Source organism: Denticeps clupeoides, chromosome 16 (assembly GCF_900700375.1).
Source record: "Denticeps clupeoides chromosome 16, fDenClu1.1, whole genome shotgun sequence".
Classification (NCBI taxonomy): domain Eukaryota; kingdom Metazoa; phylum Chordata; class Actinopteri; order Clupeiformes; family Denticipitidae; genus Denticeps; species Denticeps clupeoides.
Genome location: NC_041722.1, coordinates 5,546,621 through 5,570,568, shown reverse-complemented (window position 1 = coordinate 5,570,568; position 23,948 = coordinate 5,546,621). Strand labels below are relative to the sequence as shown.

The 23,948-nt window shown below is 42.6% G+C and overlaps 1 protein-coding gene across 1 annotated transcript in view; it reads left to right on the top strand.

The window, feature by feature from the left end:
• The window catches only part of LOC114765815 (neural-cadherin), a 150,864-nt gene that overhangs the window by 56,230 nt on the left and 70,686 nt on the right, over positions 1-23,948 (top strand). Inside the window, exons 6-14 of the mRNA XM_028956279.1 lie at positions 689-938; positions 7,047-7,189; positions 13,297-13,469; positions 15,102-15,270; positions 16,002-16,172; positions 17,793-17,965; positions 20,777-20,944; positions 22,210-22,459; positions 23,593-23,720. Of these exons, the coding sequence (XP_028812112.1) occupies positions 689-938; positions 7,047-7,189; positions 13,297-13,469; positions 15,102-15,270; positions 16,002-16,172; positions 17,793-17,965; positions 20,777-20,944; positions 22,210-22,459; positions 23,593-23,720 (1,625 nt within the window). The remainder of the gene's footprint in view (positions 1-688; positions 939-7,046; positions 7,190-13,296; positions 13,470-15,101; positions 15,271-16,001; positions 16,173-17,792; positions 17,966-20,776; positions 20,945-22,209; positions 22,460-23,592; positions 23,721-23,948) is intronic.

Sequence of the window (23,948 nt, the reverse complement as noted above, 5' to 3'; positions counted from 1 at the left end):
AAAACTGTGCAAATTAAAACAATTTAACAAACATATAAACATTTTATATAATCCACATTTGCAAATTATTAACTATAAGCAAACCTAGATATTAGGGAAAATAACATGGCATAATATGCTGCCAGTTATTCATATATAGTTGTTTATCATTAAAATAAATACATAGCGCTCTTGCCATTGCCTACAAATGACATTACAGAGTGGGATGGAGGACTTGCACTTTGTGACACATTATTACATCATTTACCCATTTACGCCCATTACCTCCTCAAATAGTAATGCATTGCAGTTAAATTAATCCAGATTAACAGGTCGTTTATTTTTTCTTCTGCACGTAAGAAAAGGGGCATTTGTAGCTTCATAATCTGTGCAGAGAAATGATGAAATAAAGTGTGTTGTGGAAATGGGCCGATGAGCAGTAAATTTGCTTGTTCAAATCCCAAGTGTGCCATAATCTATTTAGGCCCTGAAGCAAGGAGTCCCATGCGACTTTTAACAACAATAACCTATATTTCAGCATGTCAAGCAGCGGGCTCTATTAAACAAAGCTGTGAATTTTAATGTGAACGCTGTAATATTCATCGCTTTTGACTGAAGCCATTATATCTACCCCTCTCTCTATTGCTCCCGCTCTTTATCATACTTTAAACCCCTCTGCATCTGTCTCCATATCTCTCCTCTCCTGCAGTGTCAGCCAGTGACTGCGACTCGGAGCAGAACGCAGACATCACGTACTACACCCTCAGCCCCGACTTCAGCATCTCCGCCCACGGCACCATCTTCCCCGCGGGACCCCTCGATTACGAGAGACCCAACCACCTGTATGAGTTTGTGGTGATGGCTGTGGACAAAGGGGAGGTCCCACGCACCGGCACTGCCACGGTTCGCCTGCGCATGGCCAACATCAATGACGAGTGGCCGCAGTTCTCCCAGCAAGTGTGAGTGCAAAGTGCCACAAGCTACATTTCAGCACTGTCCATCGGACAATTTTAATTTGACAAGAACATCTAAAATACAATGAATTGTGAAACTGACCCCATACTCATCCATTGAACCATTGAACCAGTGACAGGGTGATGGGCAGTCAAGGCTCACTTAAGAAGGTGGGGAGCACAGGCTCACAGGCTGTTGTAGAGCTACTGTAGATGCTGAAGGTGCTCATGTTTGTATAATAGGCATCAGAATTGGACCACAGAGAACTGGATGAAGGTGTCCTGGTCTTATGAATTGAAGGCAGTGTGTCCTGGGAGTCTTGAGTCCTGCAGTCATGTTGATGTAAATTTCTTACGTAACACTTGCCGAAGCATTGTTGCTGACCAAATGTACTTGGCCTCCAAATTCGATTGACCTGAATCCAACTGAGCATCTGTGGGATGTGCTGAAAAAACAAGTCTGATCCATAGAGGACTTGAAGGATCTAAAAGCTATACTACTGACAGCTTGGTGCCAGATACTACAGCATGCCTTCATAGGTCTAGTGAACCCCATGCCATGACAGGTCAGGGATGATTTGGATGCAAATTAGGCAATATTGGGTGGTTCAGAATTTTTGGATTATTTTTAGAACCTCACCTACTGCACAAAAGAATGGTCAAATCATTTTATTTTTAAATTCAGTGAAAATTGTATTGCTTTGGTGAAACATACATATCGTTATACCACAAAAATGTCACTTTCCCAGGACATGGCTTTTAAATGATGACAGAGCGGAGCCTCTGCATTAGCACCTCCTTAGCTGTCAGATTTTTTTCACGGAATGAATGGTGCCATTAGGGAGCAATTGCTGCTCTGATTGACTATGGCTCAGGACACCATCATGGTCTGAATACTATACCACAACTGCAAATGCAGCTTTTTTTCTAATGCTCTACAGCTGCCGCCTCCCACAATGCATAGCAGCCAGCGTATCCCATAATTCCATGGAGCTGCCTCCTTGAAGCTGCACGTCTGCCAATGTTGATGTTGGTGTGTTTTGGTATCCAGTCCCCCTAAAGCAGTTCTAGAGAGTGTCGAATCTTCAATAATACTGGCATCATAACTCTTACATCTCTCCCAGGCATCTGTATCAGGTCACGTGTGTGTGTGTGTGTGTGTGTGTGTTTGAGTTTGATGCACCATTGTTTTTGCTCTTCTCTGCTGTTTTTTTCGTGCTGGAACTTCTCCCCCTCTCCGCCTCCAGCTCTGCCCCGGCCCCTGGCTCTTTTAATTGGCCGATTTTCTGGCAGCTAACTCTGCAAATCAGTGAGGCAGGTTCAATCAGCCGTGCTTCCAGTTGTCCTGGAGAGACTCCATGTGTGCTCTGGAGATGGGGGAAGGGATGGTGTGTGTGTGTGTGTGTGTGTGTGTGTGTGTGCAGTTCCGTGTCCTAATAAACAAGGAGCCATTCATTTGAATCATTAATTGTGTATGAGAACACATGGGAAAGGTGGATTACGTGGGAGAAGGTTTGGCCAGTTGGCTGCGGTATTGAATTTGGCGCTCCGTCCATCCTGTCTTCCGTCCTTCTGCCTCCAGGCCTCCGCTGGATCCCGAAGATTTCTTACAACGAGAAAAATAAAAGTCTGAGAGGGCCATTATTTCCTTAAACAGCGTATTACAGAGGGGGAAAGCTTCGGCGTGTCTCCGCAGTAATTGAGTTACTTTGCGATGTCTGGCGGTGTCGTCCGTTCTCACCGAAGCCTCGCTTTTTGGAATTATGCTGAAAATGAGGCCTGTCAATCAGTCTTTTCTTCACTGAGTCTACAGGAAATGTTTGTCTGGCGGTAAGAAGAGCCAGACAGGTGCAATGGTATTTATGAAACACCCACTGAGGCGAGCGAGCCACTCCTTGTTTAAACTCCAGATCAACAGACATTGGTTAAACTGCTAACTATCATGATTGGCTGATTGGCTGTGGCTGTCGGCAATTTATTCACAGTGGAAAATGAGGGTCTAGGGTGACTTCTTTTTTTTTTTTTTTTTTGGTGGTGGCTCTGCAGCTGGCTAGGACTGACAATAGAATAATTTAGATTTTGTGGGAAAATGAGATTGATGGGTCAGATAATGAGGGCATGTCCGGGCTGGGGGCAAGAGCGGGTGGTTGCTCCGTGATATTGGTGCACGACAGAAGCCCGTCTTCTCCCACCCACAAAATGGACGATCCCAAAGCTGCCAGTAACCCGTCGTGGACTCAGTCACCTGTGCTGTTTCCATGGCGATGCACTCGGGGAGATGCAACCAAATCTCAGAGGAATAGGTCTGCGCCGAAGAGTGGCATCCAGGACTGGAGGAGGGGTCTGGGTATCTTGGCTCACCCCATGTGCATTTTTTACGAGGGTCGGATCTGTGTTCAGAAATGGAGGGCCTTTGAAGTTGGTGACAGATTACAGGTCGCAAATGTCAGTAGTGTGGCATGTCAGAGTGCAGTGACAGCGGGAGGGGGCTGGCGTTGCCATCCCAACACCATCACATAAAGCAAACACATGAAACGCCTGTCGCCCCGCTGCTGTTACCCATCAATCATGGCAGAAGAGTTGGAGCTATGCTCTTCTCTCACTTAACCGTCTGCAGCTCTGCCTTCTCTATCGTCACGTCTTTTGATTGCTGTCTGACCAAGTCACTTTCATGCTCCTCACACTTTCATCTGCTCCTCACTTTCGTCTGTACTCCACCTTCTGCTCCGCTGTCTGCTCTGCTCTCCTCCCGTGTTCACGTATGTGACATATCAAAAGAAAAATCAGTATAAAAGGGTGGGTCGTGGTTAAGGTCCACTTGTCCTCTTAGAGGAACAGGTTACTGGAGATCAATAGAAAGTGAGTGGTCACTTTTATCCAATGATGAAACACTTCCGTCCATATGGGAGTGATGTCTTTCAGGATGAGGATGTCCCCTTCCTCTAGACGCAAGCATCACTGAATGGTTGATGAATGGTGAGCATGAAATTTACTTCAGTTGCCAGATCTTGATGACAGACTGAAGAATCTGTCAAAGCAGTGTTGCATTGAAGCTTTTCTTGTGGCCTGTGGTGGCCCAACACATTCCAGACAGTTAATCTTTCTTTTTTTCTTTTTCTTCCTATCCCATCACTACCCATCTGTTTCAGTTTCTTTGGCTCTTTGCTTTATTAATGTGTCATACATCTCTCTCTCTCTCTCTCTCTCTCTCTCTCTTTCCTGCCTGTCTTTTTCTCTTTCTCTCTTTCTTTCCTGCCTGTCTTTTTCTCTCTCGCTCACTCACTCACACACAGTCATTTCTCTTCTTGCTCTCTTTCCCAATCTGCTTCAGAGATTGAGAGAGGCTGTGCAGATTTGCTTGACTAAGCAACAGTCTTTTTCTGGCTTTAGTCGCCCTTGATTGACAGCTTCAAAGGTTTCCCCAACATTTAAGACTAAAAATCCATCCCTAATGTGTTTAAAGAAAACGGACGCTTTCGTGAAGGGCAATGAGATTTTGGTTTACGCTTCTCTATTGAGTCTGAACGCTTTTCTAAATGTTTGTTGGTAGATTGACCTGATTTTATCAATGCATAACTTGAAATTATGAACTCACACTGATAGTCTGAAATGATAAAATAAATCAACTAAATGAATAAATAACTAAAAAATGTATAACACAACAGGATAATGGGATCTTGGGATTTCCTGTGATGCACAATGCCAGTGACCCTCTGATTCTGTAGTTGTAGGACATTTTCCGCTTCCCGCTGCAGCACCTGATTAAATTTCAGCCCACTGCCAGGTAAAGATGCATCCTGGGAGTCTCAAGCCTGCTTTACAGAGGTTATGGTCAGGAGAAACCAAATGCAGGTCAACACAGCATCTGTTTGCCACTGTCCTAGTAAAAGGTTGCCTCACAATGGGAATCCCAGGCTGCCGTGCACCACTGGTGACATTCAATTTTCCCCAGTGAGCTTTGGCACTACCGGTGGTGGACAAAGTACACTACCATTTTACTTTAAAGTAAAATAAATTAACCAAGGTCAATTTTTATTCCAGTAAAAGTAAAACTCATACCTTTAATCTTCCATTTGAGTAAAAGTACATAAGTACTTGACTTCAGATCTACTTAAGTACCAAAAGAACTGTGATGTCTTATGGCTCTAATGTTCTATTTTAATTTTTATAAATAGTGAAAAGACTCTAATAGTGCCCTTTTAAAAGAATATCAATAAGTAGTCTGATAAGTGTTAAAATGTTGGTATTATCAAATCGGATGACGTCATAAGGGGAAAGGTTACCTCCCGTTTATCATGCTTTTTCCACCCAGAAAATTTCTCAACCCAAAATAATGTTGGACCTTTAAGTTTACCTTTAAGGTAAGACATTCTCAGGATTTGGATTAATAAACAAAACAAAAAAAAAACTCTTGGTGATGTCTGTCTCTTTGGGGCTGTCTGTGCTAATTTGTATTTTTGCTGGTGTAATTATTATTGTAACCCATAAATATGATCAGTAATGATGTTTTTAAAAATATTGTTTGAAATGGGAGGAGCCCAAACGTCACATTGCTTAAATAGCTCCCTTTGCATGTGAACGTTTAGCAAGCTTTTGAAAAGTTGCAGGTTTAGCTTCGTTTACACAATTATTTGCAAACTGTGCACTGCCCCACTTGTGAATGTAGCCGGCCAGTGCTTGTGGACCTTAACAGCATCTGCATTCGAAATATATTTATTAAGAACAATTTGCTTGTATGGTTGCTATGGTATGTCTATGTTGCGGAAGCAAAAGACAGCTCCAGCTCTAAGCTCATCAAGGTTTAAATGTAAGCTTGTCAGCAGGCATGTGGTTATTAGCATAGGCAACGCATTGATATTGGATTCCTTTGTGTTCAAGAAAGTTGTGTTGAGAGATGAGTCGAGCGCCTAAAAGCACGACCGGATCAGACATTTGGTGACCTTTGCATAAAACGATGATGGAGAGGGGTGATGCACCGGCTTGGAGAGAAGCGATAGCATCTGACTTTGGAACATGTTTTATCTTGTCGGTAAAATGAGTTCGTTGCGATAGCACGGTAGGCCATGGAAGGCGCCTGTGTCTCTGTCAGACTGTCAGCGTTGTTTTCTTTCCTCCATCGCTCAGCAAAGTGTGTGGGTGGATGATGAACAACACCAAGCTGCACAGATTCCAGCGGCCTGTTTATCTTTCTGTCTCCAGATGCTGTTACATCAACAGGAACATTTCAACTGAGAGAAAGTATGGATGTGAGCCTAAAAAATTGTGCAGAATTTCTTCAGCTTTCATGTTTTTCTTTTCTTGTCCGGTTGGTTAGTTGCATTTGCTGGTCTGATAATATGTTTAAGTGGAGCTGGGTGTTTGTGTTTACTTCAGCATGACTGTTTTTTTTTTTTTTTCATATTTCATTTCTGCCTTTAAACAGAGAGGAAAGTTTGTGCATTGCTGTAATATGGAAACGTTTTTTTTTTTTTTCCAGCCAATCTCTTTCCCTTGCCACACTGGCACTGTGGCCTTTAAAATGCTACTACTGTCCATGCTGGAGCTTATTAGAGCTGATTATGCAGACATTGGTGATGGTAGAGGTGCCTTATGGGTCAGCAGTGATGTGACTCCTTGTAAGCAGGGTCACAGTCTGTTAAGAGTGATCCCGTAGATATGCACACACACACACACACACACACACCCACACACACCTTTATAGCATTTGCTTTCACCTATTGTTATGTGAAAATCCCAGGATTCTCACAACAGTTCATTTGGATTGAATGTGTTAATTGGCTGTGTGTTAAGATGTATGTTTCTATGCATGTGGTGTACGGAGGTGTGGCATATTGAATCCACCATTTTGTTTGTGTGTATGGAAGACTATAAGAAAGATCCGTCTATGATCTGAATCAGGCTCTGAAAGAGGACAGGATTTTGTCCCCAGGGACAGTTATCTCCTGCTCAACATATGGCTCATGTGTTCATCACTCCTGACCCGCACACCCCGCCACCCATTAAAAAGTGTCATGTTCATCACTCAGAAGCGCTCATTTTCACTCTCACACCCAGTGCTGTTATTGCTTGTGAGATGGGAGGTGTTGACACCACACTTGCTCTGTGCTCTTACAGCTATCGGACGTTCGTCTCCGAGGATGCCGGGCCCAACACACTGGTTGCGACGGTGCTAGCCAAGGACCCGGATGGCGATGGTATCACATACAAAATCACCTCAGGCAATGAGGAGGGCAACTTTGTCATTGACAGTCAGAAAGGTGAGACCCCGCCCAACTCTTCCTCCTATAGACTGATTCGCAGACAGGCATTCTAGCCTAGTTAATTTCATTCCCACTACTATTTTTATTATACCTTTAAAAAAATGACATTTTTATGCTCCTTTCTTAGTCAAACCATTTACATGTGGTATACCTGCAGTTACATGGTGAAGTAAGACCTCTTGATATTGGCACCCTCTGGAACTCTCTCATGTTTCATGGTTTCTTGTTTTATAAGAAATATTATCACAATTGTTGCATAAATTAAATTAGATTGGCATAACTAATGTTATGAAAATTGACTGATTCACGATTATGCACAACTTTATTTAAAACAATGCAACATTCATTTAGCAGACGCCTGCACTAATGCCAGCAAATATAAGCAATACATTAAACACAATGCAATGTTTTTTTTTTGTCGATGCAGCACTGTGTGTCGTTCCTTGTCTCGGTCTTGGCTGGAGCCGTCTGTGTAAAGAGATCAGAACAGTAGAAGAAAGGGTGTGCACTGATGAAGGTCTCATTTGGAAGCCCTCTGACATGTAAAATATGGCAACTGATACGCTTATCAAATTCAAGGCTAATAAGATGACATTTTCAATTCAATTATGTCTCTGCTTCAAGGTAGAATTTCACCTCCTCCCCTGCATTGATTTCTACTCCATATAGTCTTTATCTTCTCCATTCCTTTTAATATAATGTTAGCAATTATATCAGTGTGGGGTCAAACTTCCTGGTGACTGGGTAGAGCAAAACAGAATAAAAACCCATAAACATCATACATATTACTTGTATAATCCATATAACATAGGATTGAAATAATCAGGAGTGAAATAATTTAAAAAACATCGTGCAATTTCTGAAATCATAATAATGATTTGTACCAGATCTTAAAAGTATGCATGGACAGTGGCAAATGCTGTATTGAATGCCCCTTGACATGCTAACCTTGATCAGGCACTTGAGATAATCATGATAATGTTAAAGGCAGAGTTCTATAAATCTGATTGAAAATTTGAACCCTTTCCCTTTTAGAATTTGTAGATTTCAACCAAAGTTGTAGGTGTCCTGCCATGAACCTGACCTTTAAGTGTAGTCCTCGTGTTTTGGAGTGGGTTGAGGTCAGGACTTTGGGAAGGCCAATTTATGCCTAGTATATGCATTACAAATGTAGCTTTTGTGCACTTAAATCCCATTGGCCTTTTGAAACAACCAGTTGTGTCCATGATGCCTTTTTCTAGGCTACTTTGTACACATTCAGTCCCGGTAGTGCTGGCAGCTTCATTCCAAAAGCAGCACAGAAACAAACAAACAAACAAACAAATACTTCCATCACCACAAGTCATAAAGTCAAACAAACCACAAACTGTTAAGTCTCTTATGAACATAAATGGCGATCATACACAGGAAGTTGGTTTGGCTTTAGCATAAAAAGATGTTTTGCATGTAATGTACCACTTTATTAATAGTTGTCTGACTTTGGTGTGTATAATGTTAACCCTCTACAAAAACATATGCCAAATGTTATGGCGGACACGTCTGTTAATAATGTTTTTTTTTATCACATTCTAGTAATTTTGATATTGAAAGAGTTGAATATGAATATGAATACTGTTTCTGTTTTCATTTTCGCTTGTACTTCCAGGATAGAGTCAACAGCTGCTACACTGACATAAGATAAATGTAGCAACATACAGAGTCAGGTTTTCTCCTTTCTGTGGAGCTTGATCAATGAGCATCTTTAAATTGGATTGTTGTTTTTGTTGCATTAAGTTTTCCTCCCACTTGAGACAAACCCCCACAAATGGACAAAACACTGTGAGTGCAATTTTAGGTTCTGCCAGGGAAATATAATGAATCAGAGGATTTAGACAACAAAGCACTAACCCTTTGTGTCTCCGATCTTCTTATAGGGATAAAACCTTGTCCCACACATAATGGATTATATACGTTCCCCATCTTTATTACCCCTTCTCTCAGTTCCATCTGAGTCACTCAGTCATTCATTAGTCTTATTTTTGCCATTAGATCCTTTCAGCCGGAGAAGTGGGGCCGTGCTGGCGCTGGCTCTAATTTGGCGGTAACTCACGAGGGAATGCTCTGTCTGATTTAAAGCCGCTTTAAGGATTCAAACTGCAGCGTCGATAAGACGATCACTTCTTTTGTATTAAAGACATAAATACAAAGAGTTTGTCGCGCGTCTGACAGATGTATTTACAGATGAGAATGTGAGAATGTCTATGTCGATAAGCAGGTGCCCGGTGTCGATGGCGCGGGACCCGTCAACTTTCCTCTTCCTTTATGTTTGTGTTTCTGCTTGTTCTTTGCCTGCAAAGACGAGAAGAAGCGAAGTTCCATTACTCTGATGCAGTGTGCACTGGGAGTACATGAATAAATAAAAATCTGTGCTTCCTGAGGTCTTCAAACAATATGAATGTGATTTTTTTTTTTTCCCCACCCACCCCCTTCCTGTACGACGGGTGTCTCCCCAGCGCTGAACGACCGTCCCTTTTGTCCTGTTTGAGTAGGGATAACGTATTTCTATCTGGTTGTGATTTGTGGTTTATATAACTTCGCCTGGTCCATTTGTCTCCGTGCTGGCCTCACCCCTGAGGGTTGTCTCTTTCTCTCTTCCTCCCTCCACCCATTTCTCCATCTCAATCAAGCGTTTTTTAGAGGGGGGCCGAGGTTGATGTGAGCTGGCACAGGAAGAGACCCACTGGCTCCCCATCCCCTCCTGTTCATGTGAAGTGACGTTTGCACGTTGACCCCCCAGAGGAACTTTTCCTCAGTCTTTGATGTGCATTGATATGTGCTGGCTGCCTTATGCGAGCCTTGGTCCTCAGGGTAACCCGGGGCAGGCATACACCCACACACAGACACACAGACACACACGCACACACACACACACACACACACATATTTAGACGCAAACAACAAACACATGCCTGCATTAAGGGCTTTACATACATCTAGACACTAGCAGACATGTCCTTGCAAATATCAAACACATGTTTACACAGACTAACATGACAAATATGCACACACTTGACCACATATAAACTCACACCGGCCAATCCCACACACACACACTCAAACAATGGCACATGCAAACTCTGTATGCAATCAAATGTAGTGTAGCCTTTGTTCATTCGAAGCATTGAAATCATGCATCAACTCTCAGAGAGCAATCATAGTGTGTATATTGACACAAAATATGTTAATCTCATATTCAAAAGATTTACAAAAAAAAAAAGATTTAGAGGAACAATGAAATAAGGAAATAAAACTTTTTTTTAATATAGACTATTTTTTTAAAAGCCTGCTTTAAATTGTTAAGCTTAAATTGTTTAATTTCTTAATGATCATTAATTTCTTCCGATTCATTTGACACCTTATTTCTGTGGTTTTGTGCAGCGTGTGTGTGAGACAGAGATAGAAAGAAAGGAAGCACAAGGTCTTCTCTCCTCCATCCCACATCCTCCCTCCTTTCTCTGTGACATCCGGAAAGGTGGGTTCAGAGCGAATTAAAACTGATGACACTTCCTCATGCCTGCCTCGCTGCCACGCAGGCGGCAGCCATGGCAGCGTTGGTCTCCGGTGTCTCTCAGTGGGTCCACGGCTCATCTCTCGAGGATCTGTGTCCTCCAACGCACACACCCCACCCATTCACGCATTACTCACTCAGGCATATGGAAGCACAAATTCATATTTCAATTTGGTTTTTCTAAACCAATAAAAGTGCATTTCCTGAAAGTCTAAACACTCAACTCCAGAAACTTCCATGCTAAGAGAAAACTCTCAACTCAACCTGCCAACACAAGCCAGAGGATTTAGGGTCAAACTGGTAAAACACAGAATATCACAGAATTAGTGTTCAGAAAGAGTCGAGTGTATTCAGATGTAACACAAAAGCCCTCAAGAACACTTAAAGGATGGAAAATGTGATAGAATCTCCAGAACCATGCAAAAACCCTCTTCCACCCCTGACAAGCCATGACTGAAATATCTAAACCAACCTCCTCCATGGCCTGGAGGAATTCAATGTGGGGATCATAAAACTGCCTCTACACTGACAAAAACTCATCTGTGGGTTTAAAAACTGAGAATATGCAGTCAGGAACATGCCGGAGAACCTTGGGCTAGTGGTGAATCTCACTGAGGCAGATTACAGTCCTGGCAAGGACCGAATTCACAAGCTCCATCTCATGCCTCTCTGAAAAGCCTCCAAAGGGTGATCATCTCCCAGTCCAATAAAACATGTATGATGCTGTAAATAATTTTTCAACAAAATGGGAGCATACAGTAACTCCACAAATAGCTACAAATGGAGCGAATGGCTGCAGTACAAGATTTCTCTTCTTCCTCCTTTTTCTCTTGTACCTTTCTGTATTCATTGTTCCAAAGCTTATTGAACCAACCTTGGGCCTTTTTACTATTTATTAATATCTATCTACTAAAAATCTATGTATCCGTTGGTATGCAAACTGTGTTCAAACTGTTTAAATTTTTTACGGTTTAGGGTCACTCTTCATTTCAATTTTAACTAAAACAAAATCTAACTAAATATGTCATGAATGTGTCTTGGTGATGATGAAATGAAAGTGATTAGTTACACATCATTGCACAGCACCCAGTACGTACCATGAAATGTGTCCTCTGCATTTAATCAATATGCTGAGGGAGCAGTGGGCAGCCATGACAGGCGCCCGGGCAGTGTGTGGGGATGGTGCTTTGCTCAGTGGCACTTTGGTGGTTCAGGATACGGGGTGTCTGTTTCCTTACCCGCTAGGCCAACCACTGCCCCAGTGGTGGGGAGTTCTTGAGAATGTATTCTGTGCTCTGGTGGCCACTTTGTGAGACGCCAGCTTATCCTCTGTGGGAATATAGCACTCCGACTGTCAAACGAACATACAGGAAAACATGCACCCCAAACATTCAAAACAGAATGCACACAGATAAACAAACTCTAATACTTATTACACGCACTGTTAATAATGCATGCTAACAGAATAAAATATCTCTACACATCCGCACACGTGTGGAAGATTGCAAGGCTTACAAACTGCAATGAAATATTGAATACACACTCACACACACACACACAGAGAGACTCTTTTAAAAGGAAAGGGTCATAGCTGTACCCCTGCAAAGGTGCCATGGTAGGAGGCCTGTTATCTACAAATCGACCGCGGCTCCGGGCACAGCAGTGCCACCTTTAGCTCCATTAGCATTACAGAAGTCGTCGTAGTATGAGAGGCTCTTTAGGCAGGGCCGCCATTCAGGCCTTCAGGGCACAGTGGGAGCACAGCTCAGCACTTAGCGGCGGGGCCAGGCAAAGGGAGCGAGAGCAGTGGCAGACGGAGCGATGGGAAAAGGAAATGCTCCCCATCGCGGAGCGTGTTTAATCTGCATGTTAATGTTACTCAGAGGCTCCGCGGGAACCGCGCCCCTTTCTTACCCAGCTGGTGGAGGGAAGAGAGGGGGACTTATTTGACCAGTGGCGGCCTTCACTGCCATCAGTGGTTAAGTAGGGTCCAGGTGAAAGATTTAGACTTTCTGCCGAATGTCTTGAATGTCCTCAGCAGGTTTGCAGCTTCAAGGTTGAAAGCCCATTTAGTTTGGAAGTAAGTAAGCCCTGCTCCTACTCCAAATCGTTTTGCATACGTTAAAGTGTTTTCAACATGAAAGTCTTTTTTAGCTACAGGGGCTAAAAGGAAGCTGTGGTAGAAACATTCGTCATAATTTCCATTGTAAATGTAGCTATTGTAATTTATCTTTGGCCAGGTAAGAGGTGTGTTATGAGCAGGGAACAGACATTTTTTCAGACTTCTGGCTCTTATTGTAAAAACACTTATTCAACTGCTATACTGGAATGACTGCATAGTTTTTGTGTTCTCAAGGTCCAATTAATGTGAGTTTTCTGGCAAATCTGAAATAAATGCCATTTGACTCTAAACTGTGTTTCCTTTCATTGTGTTTCTCTGTGGGGCCACCTCAGCACATACATGCAAAACGTCTGTCAGTTGTATCATGTTTTATCATGTTAAAGGTTTGAAAAAAAAAAAATGTCTCAAAAAACTTTGACTCATCTGTTGCTGCAGGTTTAATCCGTCTACGCTCCAGTCCTCCTCCCAGACTTCAGGGGGTGGAGTATGTGCTCAACATCACGGCGACTGATGACAACGCGTCTGGGGGTCCCCAGCCCCTGTCCTCCACGGCCCAGGTCATCGTTGGTGTGGACGACGTCAACAACAACAAGCCCATCTTCGAGAAGGTGCGGCGAGCTCGTATTTAGGATAATTGACATGTAACATTTCCAGCTGTTTAGAATTCTCTGTCCGCTTCTGTACATTTTGGCAGAGAAGATTAATTGCGTCCACTGAGAACCTGTGGAAAAAAAAAATTTTGTGTGGATCTTTCAATCACACGACTGTTTGTTAATTCACAAAATGCTCTGTTCCGTCTGAATTTATCTGCACCTCTGCGTCTACATATCGCTGCATCCCGACATCTTTTTTTAAACTCTGAATATTTTCCTGCCTCTCTCCCTCCCCTCTATCCCCGGGAGTGGTGATTAGCTAACCCAGCTACTCTATTTCTGGATCGTCTAAGGGTTTTTTAATTAAGCCTTTGAAATTTGCACAATCATCATTGCCCTACCTGTGTTCTGTATATTCATGTCTCAGTTTAAAATGAGATGAGTTTGACTCCTGAGATATTTGGAAAGTCTGAAATGTCCACAAAATTGTCTACTCTATTTGTTAAGATCCCAGACTGGTAAATGTTTGGGTTAGGTAACTTTAGATCATCATTGGCTGTCATATCTGTGGCTTAAATCTTTTGCCATGATTTCTGTTGATATGTAAGACATATGCATGGGGCTTGATTGGTAGTGGATTTTATAAAATGATTGTTAAAAGGCATGGAACTATCAACCCACCCAGCCTTTTATTTATGTGCCATTAATTCACCATGAAGACACCCAGAAAAGAAATTTCTCACATATCATTCCCCATTTTGGGTGATTAGATCCCTGTCTCTCTCTGTTCTTCCACAGGTTACGTCATAGACATTTCCAATGCTATCCTTGCGAGCAAGGCGCACATCAATAATAAGGACGTTAATTCATTAACGTTTAGAAAACCAGTGTGATGTTTGCGAACATGCCTCATATGCTACATCATACACAGTATGTGAACGAGACAGTATCCTCTCAAGATTGTGCGAACATTCTGAGAGCTACATGTGGGTAGGGAGCAGTTGTCTGCTTCACTTCCTTTGCATTTCCACTTCTCTTGGAGCAGTGACCTCCAAGAGAGCTTCACGATTGTTGCATAGGAGCAGCAAACAAGGCAAGACGAGAAAGGCCTTTAATTAGATGCCAGAATTAGCTGAACTGATATGGGAATTTTCCCTGTCTGACCTGTGAACACAGCTTTGGACGGAAACTGGATTTTGGGATGTGATACTGTTTCATAATAAAAAAACCTCTCTCTTTCCCTCTCTCATGAACACACATACATCAAACCATGGAATGTCTGTGGGCGGCTGAGTGTATCCGAATTATCTGGGCTTATTCGCTTTGTCTCCCCGGTTCCCCTCGGATAGAATTGATTCAAGGCTGCTTCAATTATAAAACACAGATGAATCTCTGCAGAGCGAAACATGGAGAGATTAACGAAGCTCCTTCCTCCCTCAACTTCCACAGCTTCTCTCTGCTCCTTCTCACCTGCCCAAGGTCTGTCCTTCCCTCAGCTGGAGCCTCCGTTTGCCTGCGGTCCCCTCCTGCAATTGCTCCGTCACAGAACTTAATTACCCGTCATTGTTTTGTTCTCTTCATTTCCCTCTCCGATTCCTAATCTCCGCCTTTCTTCTCTCCCTGTCCTCTTCTCGGCGGTTGTCACAGTGCCAACAGTATCGGGAGGGCAGCTCAGTTCTGGAGAACCAGCCGGCGGGGACGTTTGTCCTCCAGGTCCATGCGGTTGATGCAGACGAGGGCTCCAATGGGAAAGTGACATATGGATTTATGCACAAAGACAGCACAGTACCCGCCTTTAACATCAATGCAGAAACAGGTACCCAGAAAAAATTATATATTTTTTAACCATTTTTGTTAATAATTGATCATAATAGCTTGTGGAATTCGTGGATGCTTTTGTGCTTTCAGTAGGCATTGAATTTAACATAAACCTTCTCTCCTCTTTTCTTTGGTTCCTCCTCTGCACTGCTTCCTCTCATTGTGGTGGCTCTACCCTTAAGCACATGCCACAGATTCCAAAGTACAATTCTCTTAGCTTCAATCAGACCCTTTCAAAACGTGGCAACACAAAAATGTGAAGAAAGGCTGCACTTAAATGCACAACTGTAAAAAGAAGAATGGCGTTTGTGACGTGGTCACCAGACATCAATCAGCAGCCTTTTAAATATGATCGAGCACGGTGACAATTGCGTAAGATTTCACCCAGGCCCCTCATGCTTCTTAATAGCTTACAGCAGGGGGAAGACTGACTCATGTACAGTCAACTCACTCTTTCATTTTAGTAGGAATAAAGAGTGTATGAGAACAGGCCAGGAGTTTTTCTTTCTTTCATTCCAGTCTACCTCCTACCACACGGCAAAATGTCCCACCGCCTTGGCACCATCACGGCCGTGCCAGACAACGTGGGATGTATTAGCCACACATTTCTTTCACATCTGAATCAGAGTTCTCTGTTATGTTGAAGTGGCCTGTCTTTATTTTTTTTTCTCTTGGTTTTAGTAGAGTGCTTTGCTTGGTAACCATGGAAATGATGTGGCTGTGTCTCAGGTGTGATCGTCACCGCCAGGAAGTTTGACCGTGAGCGGCAGAGGGAGTACGCTGTTACCGTGACAGCCACGGACCAGGCGGCCGACCCCCTCATTGGCATTTGTCAACTCAATATCCTAATTTTGGATGAAAATGACAACAGCCCTAAGTTTGAAAACCTAAGATATGAATGTGAGTACAAAAATACACACACACACTAACAATCCCAAAAATGCTTCCTGTATTTTTCAGGTCTAACGGTGCAAAAGCGGCATGTACACCATAAAGAGCATGTCTGGGGTGAAGAGTTAGTTTTGTCAGTTTTCATTTCTGGCCTGCATGGTGTCATGGCTTTAGGAACGTGGTCTCAGACCTCCAAGGTTGTGAGTTTGATTGAATTGGCTTGGACCTTGTGTGTGTGAAGTTTGCATGCCCTCCCCGTGCTGGTGCAGGTTTCTCCCGGGGTGATATGGTGTGAATTGTGCGGCCGTCCCTGGGTAATGTCCTGGGATGGGCTCTGGTAGCCACGACCCTGCTTAGGAATAAGCGGTAATGGACAGTGAGTGAGTAAGTGAGTTTTTAATTCACTCAATTCAAGATTTTGGAGCAATTATTAGCGTTTATATAATCAGATATTTTCTTACAACACACAAACACAAAGTGCTTAACCTAATAACCCCAAAATATCCAATCTTCCATATCTTTATTGAACACATCCATTAAACATTCACAGTGCTTGTGTAAAAGTAGGTGAACCCCTGGATCAATAACAGGTCGAACCTCCTTTGGCAGCAATGACTTCAATCAAGTGCTATCACTAGCTTCCGAAAAGTCCTGCCCACTATATTAAGGCTTTTCCAAGACATTTCTATGAGATTAAGACATGGCCTCTTAACTGGGCCACACTAAAAAGCTGACTCAAACCATTCTGTAGCGCAATTTACTGGTGAAAGGCCACCCTGTCATTATCCTGTATGTTACATTGATTAATTAATTTTTCACTCAACAATGCCAATAAGTACACGGTGTGAAGCAACACTATAGCCTTATGATACAACCTCCACCATACTTCACAGCAGAATTATGTCTTTAATGTTTGTATGTAGCTGCCTCAAAGCTGCCTCCATGGTGTCTTGCCATTCATGGTGTCTTGCCATTCAATGTAAGATGAATTTTGCAAGCTTTTCTGAATTGTACCTTTGTGGTTAACTTGGCTGGACGCTTTAAATAATCTAATTAAATTAGATTAATAGATAAGGCTTTCCAAAGATTAATCATATTTAATCATGAGAAATTTAATCAAGTTTAATCAATATTTTGTGATTACAAGTCCTCTTAGAACTTTAATTTATAAGTCATTCAAACCGTTCAGACATGCTTCTCTGTTTGTATTCCAGACTTGATAAGTGAAAATTATTGTTTTTTTCATTGTGATATACACCAAGCACATCACATTGTGTACACAACAAAATGTACCCTTAACCCAGCACGCTTAGTGAGCAATTTGGTGGTTTGGGATTCTTCTTCCTTACCCCCTAGGTCTCCACTGCCCCTACCAATACAAACATTTTCTGATGTCAGAACCATTAATAGACCTGTTTTTTGTTTTAGAAGTGGTTCATGACCTTTCCGGGATGAGTTATTCTAAATGTCCACACCTAAGGGTATTGATTCTCAAAAGCTTTAAGACAAAACCTGATAAAGCTTTGATATTTTTCCTCTGTAAGAGTATAGTGGACAGGGAGAACATACATGCAAGGTGGTAAAGACCAGTCTTAGTTGAGGACAATAATGGTGTGCTCAATGCTTCAGACTTCCTGCGAGAGGACACAATGATTGGCACCAGCTTCCTGCGTGTTGCGGCACATGATGACGACTACAGCTCCAATGCCGTCATCACATACTCGATGTCAAGCGAGCAGCCAGAGTACCTACAGGTCAATCCTGTTACCGGCTGGGTCTACGTCAACCAGCCCATATCTCAGGTTGGTCTCTTTCACCACAAACACAGAACATTTGACAGTTGTACCAACTGAACTTGTACCAAGTGATCCAGGAGACCCCATCCCCATCAACTGCATCAGTGATGTCCTCTGCTTTAACACTGCCCACCTCCGGTGTTTCTGTCCAGAGTTGTAGTATAGCATTTAAAAAGAGTTGTTCATATTCTGAAAAAATTGTGCTGTTCTTACCCCGGTTGTCAGCTGGAGGCACAGCGGCAGTTGTAGGGAGCTTGTTTCTGTAGTGTCTTCTGTACTGTACCTAAACTCTAGACAGATGACAACTCTCAGGATTGTCACGTTGTTGCTGTCTCGTAAGAGAAATGCCATTGCTCTCTTCCATGTTACTACTGTAACTGACGACTTTCAGTGATTATCCAGCAAAAAAGAGTTGGCCCTGAATGTTTGCTTTCAAGGGTGCTTTCACACCTAATTGGTTTTCAGGCCCAGTGCTTTGTACCGTTCAGTTCAAGTGTGAGCTGTTTAAGTAAGACATATACAGGAAGTTTCAAGGTTCATGAAAATTCTTTATAAAACACAGACAATGTTCTGTGATCATTTCAAAACTACTGAGTGGTGTTACATTATAGACATATGAAATATAGATAAAACTGCAACAGAAATTTTCTCTTCCTTTACAGTGCAATCACTTCATTGACATGATCCTTTTCTTCAGCCGCCTAGTTCTGGATGATATATCATCAAAAAAATAAATAAATAAAAATAAGCAGGCCATCTAAACCAGTGATATATTGTGTTTTTGCTAATAAAAAGATTGCTTCATAAATGTGATATATTTTTGTAAGAACGCATCAGTATCAGAGTCTACTCAATTATTCAAGTATGCAGGTGATGCACTAGAAAACAGCATGAATTCTTTATTTTGTTTTTCTTCTGACCTTTCTTACAAGGTTTCTTTACAGGTGCAGAAAGTATGGAAATGCAAGGAATTAGATTTAGATCATTCCCAGCTCTGTATAAGCAGAAGTTGTGGATACATATTTATAAACATAGGACTTGTGTGAATTAATTTATCATGATACTAGTGAGATGGCATAAATTGTTACCATTACCATCAATCAATTCTAAAGATAAGCATGGGACTTTTCCAGCATGTATTACTTTCATTCTTTCATTAGCATTACACTGGTAAAATAAACCATGTCCAACAGGATCCAATATAATGATTAAAAGATAAAAATGATCAAAAAGCCACTTGACACTCGCACAGCAGTGTGAATTACAATGCAGTTGACTCTCATGGTTTGGCAGATTATAAATATCATTTTGCAGCCCCAGGGCATTTTCAGCCTTCTTTAATAACAGTATGATCTGTTTTGGGTGTAGAAAGGTCTATGGCCAATACACTCATTGTTTGAAATGCAGAAATAATTTAATAGAACTAATTAAATTTGATGCAAATGCAGAGATTTTATGCAGATTTATTTAGCAAATGGGCAAACAGAAAATCTATATGGTGGGAAGGTTGTCCGGCATCCTCTCACGCTGGAGTAAGACATTATAGAAAGTCGTCACAGTCATATTGGCTGCTCTCCTACCTTTTTCCGAAATTTGTGATTTGGGGCTGCTCATCTGCATGGGCTGCCACTGAGGGCTTTCCCAGTCCCAGACTAACAGTGATCTGGGGCTTAGAGCTCTGGCTGCCCCATTTCTGCCAGCCCCAAGAGGGTCCCTTAGTAGGCCTGGTGCACCCCTTGAGGTAGTGTGGTCATCAAACCTTTGCAGTATGAAATTCATTTCTGCTTTTTTTTTTCTTCCTCTGCAAATCTGTGACTTATTGAAAGCATTGCCATTGTAACCTCTTTTGGCACCATCTCGGGCACCTTCTGTGTCAAATCACTCTACAGTGACAACATCCTGTTTATAGCCTCCAGGCTGATGTTCTTTTCGAGATTGATAATTCCAGCCAAATCCCAATAGAAAAAGAGCAAGAAGCCTGTATCATTTCAAATAGAGAGCAGAATATCTGACACAGTGCTCATAATCAGTGACCATCTCAGGTCATAACTCATTACCCATTTGACAGATTAACACAAACATCGATTTATCAACCTCTGAGCGCAACTAAAACACAGCACTGAACGAATAGCAATGAAAAATGTGGTTTTTGGGGTGAATGAAATGAGTGCAGCCTGCCCGGAGAGACATATTGGGACTCATCTTCAGGTACTTCATACAGGGAAGAATGAGGCGTGACACAGTGCTCGGAGGACATGTTTGTGAAGCCCATAGAGGTGCGAGAGTGTCTATTCTTCTCAGATCAAAGCCAGAGTCCACTGTGAAACAGGATTCAGGACATGTAGAGCTCAGCGTGAAACACACCTGAATCCACAAGGCTCTGAGCTTGCGGGCTGTCTGCGCAACACCGCTGCAGATTTTGACCTTACACAATCGGCGCGCGGTTATCGCCGCTGACCAGTGATTTGGAGGAATGTGTACGTGCTAGTCAAGTCTCAAATTAAGGTGGTGTGCACAATCTGCAACCTGATTATATGAAGGTGGATTTGCCCTGCAGACGTGGTGATGCTGTTGCCATAACAACAGTGATCCAATATCGGCGGACGCGGAATAACCCTTGAATCATTATGAATCAGTGGGGCCAGACTGCTGTTTTTTGATAAAGCTATAAAGCTATAACAAGCTAGCCAAGCAGGTTAGAGGACCAGAAAGCATGCTACTGTGACACCAGTTTAACAAACAAGAATGACAGAGGTGCATGACCCATTCTAGGGCACAGAAGAAATCTGCTGATTGATGTTGTTTCTGTGGTTACAGAGGTCCTACATCACCAGGGAGATAATTGCCACAGACGGGGGGAACCGCAGCAGTTCCGTGGAGCTCGCAGTGACCATCACTAATGTGAAAAATCAGCCGCCACAATGGGAGAGGGACAGCTACGAGGTGGTCCTGCCAGAGAACACAGTCAGAGACACACCCATCGTGGTGGGTACTGAGTCTGGGGCCGATCAGATAATAACAGGAAATGTAGATATAACAATGTCAGGTTTATGTGATCTTGTGTTCTGAGAAACAAACAGGTCACACTTGGTCATGAAAATATAGATCTGCACACTGACACCGCTAAATAAACACTAATGCCTACATTACTTTATTATCTTTTCAGCACATCCGTTGCCGGAATGTCAACTCCGGAAGTGATTTATAAGTGATTATTATAATAAAATTAAGTATAATACTATATTTTATAGCATAAAAACATTTTATTAGAAACACTCATTCGGCAGTCCTGAGCATCACTGAGCATTACAGTAATCTTGGAGTTTCAGACAGCAGTCTTCTGGTCCTCACATAAAGAACCTGCCTCTACAACAGAACACTTAAGCAGCATCCCTCAGGGTATATTTAACATTCATTACACAGAGGAACTTGCTGAAAAGACACACGGCACCGTCCAATATCCCTTATATAGCATCTCCCACACAGTTATGGCATCAATTACCACATATATTACAGTGTTTAGTGGAGCCGCTTCTCAAGGCTGGAGAACTGACCTCCAGTCTGTGTGGGCAACGCTTGAGTTAGCACACTGACACTAAGTCTGGGCCGTCTGCCTGTGTGTGCAATTCCGATCGTGTGTGGTTTCACCCGCAGCTGGCCCGACCCTCCACTGGGCATCATGGGTAATGCCTGCCTAGACTAGCAGCCTGATGGGCACAGCCCACTGCTGCACTACACTAATCACCAGGCTTTAATGGTTTAACAGAATGAACTACGGCCTCGGGAGAAAACTTTTTCTTTGTTCAAATGGCTCTTTTCTGGAGCAGATTCATGTCCATCGGCTGGGGACCAGTCACTATCCCAGGATTATTAATGGCTATTTTCTACCCTCTATTGGAAATTAATTTGTTTAATTTTCTCCAGATATTTTAAAAGCCATATTAGTAGCTTTTAAAATCCAGAGTGGTAAAGTATTTTACTTAAAGTGAAAGAGAAGATGAGTCAGAACACGTAATGGATGTATGACAATACTCGTGTGTTGTCATTGATGGTCAAAACCTAAATGTTTATTTTCTGTCCATTTGGGGCTTCACTGTTTACTGCATTTGCTATGAGTTGAAATGAGGGGTTTTGAACATGAAATAGTGGCAGGAGGGTCAAAAAATGACCTTCGATGACGTCAAAGCTGAAACATAGACTTCACCGGTCTTTGTGGTCCGTAACATTCATGCTTCTTCCCTTTCACCAAGACTGTGAAGGCCACCTCTCAACTAGGAGACCCCAGGGTGACCTATAACCTTGAAGATGGGATGGTGCCAGAGACAAACATGCCAGTACGATTCTACCTGACCCCCAACCGAGAGGACGGGTCAGCATCTATCCTGGTAGCTGAGCCTTTGGACTATGAGGCCACAAGGAACTTCATTTTGAGGGTTCGAGCACAGAACGTGGCTGCTGTGCCCCTCGCTGCCTTTACCACGGTCTATGTCAACATCACAGGTAATGTCTTCCATAGCTGTGGCAAATTTATATTAAATGTGTTGGCACTTAACCGGCAGAATAAGTTCTGAGGACATCTGTCCTTTCCTTGCATTCATCTATAAAAAGGGTAGTAAAAAAATCCTGAGTGGGTTCTTGGAATCTATTGGACAATCAAGCATTCCCTTGCCAAGTGGGCTGGCTCTTGAATCCATAATTTGTCCATCCCGGCTCCCATAATGCACTGTTCAGCATCTGTGCCTGTCTGCTTTAACCCTAATGACAAATTCTGCTTCCATTTGATTTGCCGGACTCTTTTCTACCACCATGCTTCCTCCCCTTCGTTCTGTGCTTGTATCATTCATGAGTGTTCATTATAAACCTCAGAGATATAATTAATCTGCTTGCTTCCTCTTCACTTATTTACCTCCCTTATTACTCTTAATCAACAGCGCCTCAGAGCTCACCGCAAAATGCAGGGGGCTTTAGTAGAGGGACGGGGTGGAGGGTGGAGTAATGGACTTGGACCTTGTATTTAATTCATGAATTAAGACTTTTGCAAAGAGAAAATTAAAAAGCCTAGAGTACATCAGATGGTGATTAGTGCCTGGAGTCGCTCTATTTATTACAGGTCAGACCGGGAAATTAGCTGGCCTCATGTGTACCATTCAAAAGATTCGAGGGAGAGTTTTCTTACGGACAAAAAGATGCGGTTTATGGTCATGAAGCACCATGCCATTAATCCAAATGATGTTGAATTTAACCAAATGACATCAATTGTACTGTGAAAAGCAGGGTCGTGTTTGCTTTTCTTATTTAAGCCCAGTGCGCAATAGATGCAACCTTTACATTTGGTTGGTTCTCATTTCCAATCTTGAAAAAAGGATGGTGTTGAAAGCAGTACAAATTCTGCATGAATCGGCTCTGCAATCACCAAGAGGTCTTTGAAGTCGTGTAGTTACTCCACTGACTTGAGGCAAGCGCCCCTATTCATCACTGTCAATGTGTGTTTAACCGCAGAGACCTGGTTGCACTCAGAGCTGTGACTTTTATTAAAATGCTTTGTGATTTTGTCTGCGAGAGTGTGTTATAATCACTCCTCAGGAGAAAGACCATGCTGCCCCCACATTTGTTGCTTTTCCTCCCCTCCGCAGATGTCAATGACAACGTGCCGTTCTTCACCTCCTCCATTTATGAGGCAACGGTGACAGAGGGGGCGGAGATTGGGGCACTGGTGCTTCAGGTGTCGGCCAACGACCTCGATTTGGGCCTGAATGGAAAGGTGAGGATGATTTGGGAATTATGAATGTTTGATGGTGTGACTGCCTGTCCAACATAGCTGTGCTTTTGGAATGGTGCGTCACTTTGAGGTATCATATACACATATAGATTATGTAAAATAGCAATACTTAATTGCCTAAACTGGTTTGTTCCTGGTGCCTGAGGCAGACTCCAGCTTCCACTTGACCCTGACATAAATAATAAAATAGATAGATAAATGGGTGATGTT